The 9968-nt window shown below is 47.1% G+C and overlaps 1 protein-coding gene across 1 annotated transcript; it reads right to left on the bottom strand.

The window, feature by feature from the left end:
- Positions 1 to 3280: 3280 nt before the first annotated feature.
- LOC127317924 (hydroxycinnamoyltransferase 4) lies at positions 3281 to 4976 on the bottom strand. Its single transcript, XM_051348528.1, has one exon. It carries the CDS (start codon positions 4891 to 4893, stop codon positions 3604 to 3606), a length of 1290 nt encoding a protein of 429 aa, XP_051204488.1. The 5' UTR covers positions 4894 to 4976; the 3' UTR covers positions 3281 to 3603.
- Between the last annotated feature and the right edge of the window lie 4992 nt (positions 4977 to 9968).

Genomic DNA, 9968 nt, shown 5'->3' on the forward strand with positions numbered 1-9968 from the left:
TTTAGCGCGGGTCTGGCCATCTGTTTAAGTTGGGTTCACCCGGTGGCTTAACCTATTTTTCTTTGGAATAACAATATTTTTAATAGAAATAATTTACATAATGCTAAAAAATTAAATAAAAAATACTTGAAATTAAACCCTAGCTAACTAGGGCACACGCCATGGCCGCATACTCCTCGCCATCCTTGTCGACGCTGACCGGAAGCGCCCACGGCCAGGACCAGTACAAAGCCATCTGTGGCGTCAGATGCAGCGACATTTGGTGTGGCAGGAGGCGGTGGTGGTGGCAACGTAAGGGTGCAGGACGGAACGCAGAGACCACGAAAAAATCAGCACCGACAAGCCCCTTCGACCTGGTCCCTTCCCAACCCGCTTTGAGCCTCTGATGAGCTCCTTTGTCCTGCTGCTGCAACGACGCCCTTCACTCCTCTGCGTCATTGACGGTTCTCTACGCCACGATAATGGTGCTGCGCCTTCCGCGCGCCAATGCTGGCGTGAGCGACTCTGGGGATCCACGCCTCCTTTGAGCACGACCGCCATGGGTAAGGGTTGGCCTTTCCACGAGACAAAGCATGAGGAGGAAGATGGACATAATGACGGCATCTTCGACAACGCAGCTGCTCCAGGCGGCGGCGTGAACCAGGAGGTCCAACCAGCGGAGTCTGCTGGCACAAGGGAGGCTGGTGACTCCTTCGGTCACACCGCCGCATCCTGCGAGCCTACGCCGCCACCGCCACCGCCACCGCCTCCTCCTGCACCAATGTCGCCGCATCCGACGCCAGAGATGGCTTTGTACTTTTTAGCATTATGTAAAATTATTTCTATCAATAAATATAGTTATTCCAAAAAAATACGTCAGACCGTTGGGTGAACCTAACCTAACAGACGCCCCGTGAAAACTGCTAATTTTTTGTGTGTCCGCAATCCGATAGAAGCGGATCAAAGCGGTTCCTTTCCATGTTAGAAATGCGTCGGGCCAAGAGATGGCCTTGGTACTAGAAAATAGGTTGAAGAACGAAAACTTGATCCATACAGCGGCGGCGGCGGGAGCGGGCAAGCTGCACATGCGAACTCCTGCAATTTTATTTCCATGCGTATGAATTTGGAGGTGCTAAGTTTCAGTGTCTGTTCCAATTCGTGTTTGTTTGCTTTTGGGTAGATGCTGGCCGCAAGATCTACTTGGATGGTGGATGCATGGGGGCGAGGCATGCCCTGACTCGCCTATGGCAAGGCACTGGATCCCTGTCCAATATAAGGGATCGTAGATGGATGGGGCTAGGGTTGAGCGTGCTGGAGAAAGGAGAAAGACACATAGCACGGGGTCGAGCGCATCGTTGTAGGGAGTGGAGGAGCTCAGGGGTTCAATAGAGGGTGTTAGAGAAGGTCTTCTCGTGGCTCATGTGGTCGCGAGCGTCGCCTCGCGATAATTCTCCTGAGGCATTGAGTGAAACCCGGGGATATCAGGTGGACCGTGATGCAGATCCCCCCTCCCCTATGACACCTAATGTACAATGGTAGTAAAGACGCTTCTTCTCTTAACAGTCCATGTCATCTAGAGAAGACACTAAATATAGATGGTACAATGTGTTATCTCTTATTGTTATCACTAGCAATAAATGAGAATCAATTAAATTTTAGAAAGAAATTAAATTGCTAAGGGGAAGACAAAATGTATAATGGTTTTCTCTTGTTTCGTAACAGATCATCTCTTAGCTAAGGGAAGACAACCTTCTCTTTCTTCAATCTCTCTCCACCGACTAAGAAAAAATCATACGTGGCAACCATAAAGGAAGGCTGACATCACCCCATTGTACATGTCCTAATGCGACGACCGTAAAAACCGGGACAGTTTTCCCAAGTGGTGTCCGTGCCCAAGGAAAGGGCCAAACAAGCCCTAAAAAGGTAAAAATAGCCTAAAGTGGACACGGTTAACTCACTTTTTTCCCACTCCACTCTAATCTCAGGCCAATGCAATGCAACCAACCGCCCGCCGGTTCTCCTTGCTTGGCCGGGAATCCAGAGGAGTGGTGAAGCTGCAGCTCTCGCTTTTAAAGATTCATGCACGAGATCGACACATAGTCAATGATTTGATTTTCCGAATATTGCAAACAGAAGAACGGTGGTTGGTACACTTGGTTAGTTAATTGGTACTGGTTGGCACACACGGATGTGTATAGTCTCCCCGTTTGGTTTAATTACGTGACTACGTGTCCAGCGACCATGAATCACAATGTCTAATCTGGCCGGCCTGCGCGCTCTCTTAGACTGCTCATAGTGGGAGTAACATAGCTAGTAACATCACACACCCCAAAGTATTTTGGTGACATGGCATGATAATAAATAAAGCAAGAGAGTGAGGTGGTAACTAGCTATGTTACCATAACATCACACTTCTCAAGATAAGATGAGTCTACAATCTAATAAATATAGCATGCATGATACCACATATAAGTAACTATGCACTATGGAGGTAGTAACATAGGGTAGTAACATGCACCATGTTACTACTCTATGTTACTCCCCACTATGACTAGTCTTAGTTTCTTCTTCCACCTGGTCCTGATCGACCCACCTTGTTGCGATATCTGCCTACCCTACATGCCTCTTTATGAGTTTTAGCCTTTAGCTCGATCTGGTCGTCCTAGTATTATAGCTAAAATGTGGAATTAATTTGTAGCTTAGATTTGGAGGAACTGATAAACTGACAAAGATTCGTGCAATGCACTTTGAAGGACTTACGTGTTATTATTTCTTTAGTTGTAAGGATGTTCTTAAAAGGGCTGGTTTCAGATAATATATATGACGATAGGCCTTTTAAAAAGAATTTTTGGCGTGCACATATGTATACAGCTAGGGCCAGAATATCCGGTGCATGCTGCAATGAGTGCTGATTTGCTGACCGAAGGGCCAGCTCAAGCGCACGCATGGCATACTGGCCGGGTACCATGAGATGGAGGTACATGTGAGGGTCGGCCGAGAGAGCGGTGAATCTCCCGTTCATGTGCGAGTCGTCGATCTCGTGCTTTTAGATTGGTCTCCCCAAGTCTCATGAAGTTTCATCGTGTTTATGTAAACTACAGCGATAGAAAACGGAAAAACACTAAATGAAACCGTGCATGGAAGGTCCCGTGTACGTTAAAATAGTCGGCCAGCCTAATTGCAGCGAGACGACGTACAAACCCTAAGGCACCAGAAAGCGAAAAGTGTGCGCATTTCACATGGTATATGCACATGGTAAAGTAGCGTACAACCATTTCCAAATCTCAAAGTAGGAGAGACGTCGTATAAAGGAGAAGCTTAGATGTGATGTAACACTAATTTAACACGAGACACTCGGATTTGATATTACACTTTTACACGAACATATATGCCCGAGTCACATATTTCCACGGCTTACCGGCCAACACTTCACCTGGTAATTAACCAGGTGCATGCTGCCGTGCTGGACGTTGATGTTCACACGTAGCAGTACGTTGACCCCAGCCAATAATTTACCACGACGCGAACGGACGTGCATGCAGTGCAGGGTTTACCCATGCATGCATGGCAACTCTTTGCGGGGAGGAGACGTTCTTGATCATCAACGGCGGAGTGTAGGATCGATCAGAGCTGGAGGCGTGCGAGCTCGTCGGCGAACACCTTCCTGAACTCCGGCATGCTCTCCGGCTCCAGCGACAGCACCAGCGCCAGCGCGCCGTCCTTCCCCGGCGCGTTCATCACGTACACGAAGCCGCTGTAGTACATGAGCGCCGGCCCCATGAACGCCGGCGCGCCCCACCCGAAGTCGGAGTCCGACATCGACATCCCCATCCAGCTGATGGCGCGCAGGTGCGTGCGCGAGATCCCGCACCGCGGCAGGTTCATCGTGTCCACCCCTTCCAGGTAGTCCACCAGCGACCTCGCGTGCTCGTTGCCCTGGCTCGTCACCGCGCGCACCAGCCGCGCCGCGTGCACCACCGGGCTCGACACCACCTCACCCACCGTCGCCGTCACCGACGTGCGGATCACCGCGTTGCCGAAGTACCCCGCCGGGAGCGCCGGTTCCAGACGCGCGCGCATGTCCACCATCGAGTAGAGCCGCGTCTCCGCCGACGCCGGCAGCGCCCGAGCGCGGCACACGCACTGCCACGCCAGCGCCACCACCGCGCGGAACGTCGACGTGCCGGCGCACCGCGCCTTCAGCGCGCCCACCTGGGCCTTGCTCATCCTGAACATGGCGCTCGCGTACGTCGCCGCCGACACCGGGTCCACCGGCTCCGGCTCCTGCTTGTACTCTACGTGGTCGTACAGCACCGCGCGCGCTCCGACGGGGCGCGCCGCCAGCAGCGTGTGGTCGAAGCACGGCGGCACGGGCGGCATCCCGGCGCCGCGGGAGATGCTCGCCCACGTCTCGAAAAACAGCGCGGCGCCGCGGGCGTCCACGATCGAGTGGTGCATCGCCTGGCCCAGCACCACGCCACCGCACCGGAGGCGGGTCACCTGCACGAACAGCAGCGCGCACGGCGGGTTGGGCGCCGGCGTGGGCGGTACCAGAAGGTCGCGCATCTCACCGCACGGCACGAACTCGTTCATCAACTCCTCAAGCGTGTAGTGCTCGGACTTCGCCGTCACGAACACCACGCCCTCGGCGGTGCAGTCCACCTGGACGCGGCCGGCGCGGCTCAGCCCGAGGCGGCCGGCTAGCGGATAGAACGCCACCAGCGCCCTGGCGAGGCTGTCCTTCATGGACTCGGCCGAGAAGAAGCTCGGGTCGCCGTTGGGGTGGAAGAAGTAGACAGTGGGCGTGTACCCTCTCCGCCCGGCGAGGTCTAGGTTGGAGAGCCAGATGCTGCCCCGCGGCGTCTCGTCGGCCGGGACGACCATCTCCGACGACATTACATCCACCTTCGCCATTGCTATCTTCTTAATTTGCTCACGAGCTAGCTAGCTAGCTTCTGCGATCAGCTGGTGTGTGCTAGTGCTACTGGCGTCGTTGGCTGTCGGCCTGTGGTGCTTTCTTGCGAGGGTCCCGTGGGTTTAAATAGAAGCATGTCTGAGCGGGGTTGGTGGCACTGTACAGGCTCGCCGCCGTGTAAAATCTTTGTCCATGGATGCAAATCATGAGGCAACGACGAAAGAGTAGACGTTGAATCCTAACTTCATCAATTCGCCGGCTGTCTACAGAGGAGACGTGACGGGAGCAGAGATACGGGGGCATAATTTACAGAGTATTTTTCGATGATATTTTGATATATCGGTTGTTTCATACACCGATCAGTAATTAAGCAAGGACGCGGCTAGTTTTAGTGTACTTCATGTGCAACCAGGAAAAATGATATGTAATTACACATCCATGTGTAATTCTCATTCCCATGTGCCCGAATCAGGATACAAAATCAACGGTCTTAGCGTCGACATAGAACTAACTTAATTCTCGATAATAACCTATAACTAGCGAAAGGGAATAAGCAAACACTCCTTACACACCTCCATGTATAATTTATTTTCCCACTTTTACGGCACGGTTAAAGTAATTAATTTCTTGCTACTTGATCGTTCATGACATGACAAGAACTGAAAATTTTATTTGTATTGTTCAGAAATAAAAATCTCTCTAGCTGGATGATCGATACTGGGATGTTCTCCTTTTCTTTTCAATTCAGTTCAGAACACCCTGTCAGTCATCAGTACTACATATATGTAAAGCAATCTTGCAAGCTAGCCGGCCATGATCCTTGTCCCATGGTGCGGCAACCGAAGGACATAAGAGGAAAACATGGTTTCGAACCTTGTTTCATTTCCGATTTTTTTAGTAGTAGTTAGAGGGCCTGCCACTCTGTGTCTATTCTTCCTCTTGTATGCCAAGGTAGCTGCGAAAAATGCGAATCAAGGTTGCTTGTATCTTCATCCACCCATGTATGCAATGCTTGGCCGTGACGACAATGTACTATTTTACATACAGAAGAGCCTAGAAAACCGGAAAACCAAATCTGATCCCGGGTGCATATGCACCCGGTATGTATAAAACATATTTTCAAACTTCTCATGACGGAATTGTGCCAAGCAGGGCCATTAGTGTTCGGTGTTTGGTGGGAGGCAGGACACCTATTTACAAGTACGACTGTGAGTGTGTGCACACTAGAGGGTAATCATACATACTTATGGTTCATGATTCATGCACTTTTATTTAAAAATAATTAACATGTAAAAGGACCATATATTTCTTTGGTTCAAAATATTTAGTTTATCAGAATTTCTAAGAAGTGAACGGTCAGAATATAGAAAATAAAATAAACTAGTTGCTAGCCGCGGTCATTAAAATCGAGGGTGGATTGCAACTACCAAGTCTCACGTTGCCACGCGGCAACTCTTGACTCGTACGCTCCGCAAAATATTCGCTCGATATTGGAGTCCTAATTTACATACCAATATAAAAGGTTTGAGTCATAGTTAGCGGAAGGATCTGAACAGTCCATCCAACGACTACAACTCAATCCTCACTAATTCAGTTGTATATGCAACCTTATTTGGATGCAACTTTCAAAAAATAACCTTCAAAGTTCAAAAGTTCAATGCTATCATGCATTCACTAGGCTATTGAACAATATTGTTTCTTTTACTAGATCGCTCCATGGACGTGGATGATAGGATGATATGGTTTTTTTGAAGGGATATGATGATATGGTTTATTGTGTTAATTACTATCTGTTTGACCATATGTTTCACGAGTTATGCAATTTCCATGATTGTGATGACCTAATTTCAATGTCAGAGTTAAGTTGATAGTGTTTGATATGAATGGATAATTGAAACATGCATTTGTCGAGCACATATAACTTGAAGTTTGTCAAAATAAGTTGGATCAATGGTGATGTATGAGTGAATGCATCTATACAACACAGCCAGTTTTAAGAAATAGATTGCAATATTTTTTAATACTTCGATCAGCTCTTTAAGTTCCTCGGTTTGGAAATGTAGGACACACTTGCTTTCTAAAACTTTGATGATGTTGGATTCAAGCAATCTTGTATCGCATAATCACATTTGTTAATCTATGAGGGCATCTTTGAAACTCATGAATTCGAAAACATAGAAATTGAAGAAAAAAGTTTATAGGGTTGACATGTCAAATACACTGGATTCCTACAGCATCTTAGTACACATGCAAAAAGGATATACCTTTAGATGGTGCAGACGGTGTATCTTAGGGCATGTGCAATGGTTGATAAGATTGCCTTATCTTAGTCCTGCCACGTAAGCTAGATATAACAATAAAACATGATCTACAATGGGTTATTTTTTAGTCTTATCTTTCCTAATGAGACATCCTAAATTTATGGTGAGAGAGATTATGCTAAGAGGTGATCTCTTAGCTAAGAGAAGGCAAAGTCTTTTTTCATCTTTCATCTTTCTCTTTTCTCTACCTCAGCGTTTATCCTACATGACATTACTAAGATATCACCATTGTACATACCCTTAGAGGAACGAAAAGATAGAGAAAGATCTAGATAATGCACGACGCTAGATGTGCCTCTTAGTACAAATAAAATAATGTTTAATACTTTTGTGAAATGGGAGGCAAACACATTACGCAAAACTTAGTACGGAGCCCCCCTCTATAGAAAACAATAATTTTACAACCAAATCATGTATGCCAAAGAACCTGAAAAAGTTCATAATTAAAAAGTGAAATATTCCAATAAAAAGGAAAACATTCTACAATTCCAAGATAAATAACGCCTCAGATCTTAATCTTGAAAGAGCGTAGCAGGTGGAACAACCACACGTACCCACTTTAACAGATCGATCCATGGAGGTAACTTCTCAATTGGCAGGCTGAACGCTAGGTGTCTGCAGGCGTAATCAATTTCGTTAGCAAATTAGACTGCAGTCTCTTTCGTTATTTTGCAGTGGTTAGCTTGGCCTAATTTCGACCGTTGTAATCGACTTCTTGGCGCTTCTTCTTTAGCCAATCGATAGATAGATAATGTGCACGCAGTTCTGTTTGTCTGCATGCTAGAGTGACGGCAGACGATTCGTTTCCGGCAAGACAATAAGCATACACTACAAATGATTGGCATAATCTAAACAGATCCATAATCTGCACAGGACAAACACATCCATCATGCTATCCTTATCTGCGAATGCAGGAACGGTACCTTGACCACACGGATGGCCTCAATGTCCTCCAAACAAAAGGGAGACCAACCAACAAGATCAGCCCTACATATATATGCTTAGGGTTGCTTATGCTTAGCCAACTAACGACAGTTGCTCCATCACCCAGGCAGGGTCAACCAAGTTGTCATAGTCTCGTAGTCGTCGTGACCATGTTAGCTGAAGCCACGGCCAGTGCCAGTTGCAAGCAAGCAAGCTTGACGCCACAGCCAAGTGAGGTATACATAACAGAATTGTTAAGAACAAAAGAAGTTCAGAAAACATAGTTTTGGCATAGCAAAGAACAGCTACCAACCTCCGAACACAAAACCAAATATTCCGTGGAAATTGAAGGAATGTACATGACGTATTCCTTGCATACTATTGTATACAGAGATTCCTTGCTTGCATACTACTATAATTTAGGGCAATGAGACAGCCTATCCGCTTCTTTGTATACACGAATGGAGTATAAAAAAACCTGGCAATATATCCATTGTTCATCCTTGTAGTGGCACGGATGTACTGATGAATATAGGGCTTTTTCTCTTGCCACGTCGGTTAGTCTGGCTCAGTCAAATGGTCGCCTACCACTTTGGAGTTCATGCCTAACCTGTACGACTGCTAAGCCCACACATATATAACATACTGCCTGGCCGGTAAGTATACACAAATATTGACATTTTTTCAAAGGTGGGTTTAGTAGTAAGTGGTACTTTCTGAAAAATCTAACCGTTGGACGAAACTAATGCCTCATCTATCAGTCGCAGAACTATTTCAGTAATCTACCCCCCCCCCCCCCCCCCCGAGCACGGCGCTAAGGAAGGGACCGAAGTTATGTGCAGGTCGCTCCAATGAGTTTCGGCAGAAAATGGCTCAATGGGTTCTACGCGAATGAGTGTGGCATCAACGTAACCACGGCGCCGTCTGTTGACTGTTGTGGCGTTAACCTCACTTCAGCAACGATCATCCTTAGCGTTGGCCTGCACAACTTTAGCTCCAACATTGCTGACGCCAAAAACCAGGGATTAATTCCAAAATAGTTTCGTCCGGCGGCTGCATGGGGCATTACGCCCAGGGCCAGATTTGTCAAAAATACTAATAAGCGAGGATAAAATTATTGTATGTTGAAAAATATAGACAAGTATTCAGATAACTCTCGGATTACTGGGTGATAAATTTTGAGGTCAGAACTAAGATTGTCCAGGTATATATCCCTAATAAAAGCTATTTTTGACATGCTCGAGAAAAAAAACATTTCAATGCTTTTGTAGTAGAAGGAATCTTCACTTTTCGGTTCGGTGTGCGTGCAAGCAAGCAAACACGAAGTGAGTTTGCCGCGCGCCAAAAGTCGAGACCAATGGCCGATCGTAAACAAACCATACTCCGTGAACGTGTCTGTTCTAGAGCAAATCTAGCATAAAATTGGGACAGATTTGCGGTTTCACAGATAGACCATTCATCTGCAAGGCGAGAGCATTTGTCAGTTTCGAACCCGCCAGCTAGCCATACTTATCCCTCTTTACTCCTATTTCAGCCGCCACCCGCATCCTTGACCTAACTCTGCTTATGGAGACATCGGCGCCCTCCACCCTGCCTGAGACCGTACCGGATGCCACACTCGTTGTCGAGGCCGCCCGATGCCACATATAGGCTAGTTAGTATATAAAAATACTGCCATTTTTTAAAGGTGGGTTTAGTAATAACTAGTATGTTCTAATAAATCAAACGGTTGGGCGAAACTATTGCCTCATCTGCCCACCGGCAGAACTATTTCGGAATACAACCACCGAGTTCAGTGCTAACAAAAGAGCCGAAGTTGTGCAGGTCAG

This window comes from Lolium perenne, chromosome 7 (genome assembly GCF_019359855.2).
Source record: "Lolium perenne isolate Kyuss_39 chromosome 7, Kyuss_2.0, whole genome shotgun sequence".
In the NCBI taxonomy this organism is placed as follows: Eukaryota; Viridiplantae; Streptophyta; class Magnoliopsida; order Poales; family Poaceae; genus Lolium; species Lolium perenne.

Bases quoted from the DNA above. Each gene is read 5' to 3' on its own strand.
- LOC127317924 (XM_051348528.1), bottom strand. From the start codon at position 4,893: ATGGCGAAGGTGGATGTAATGTCGTCGGAGATGGTCGTCCCGGCCGAC.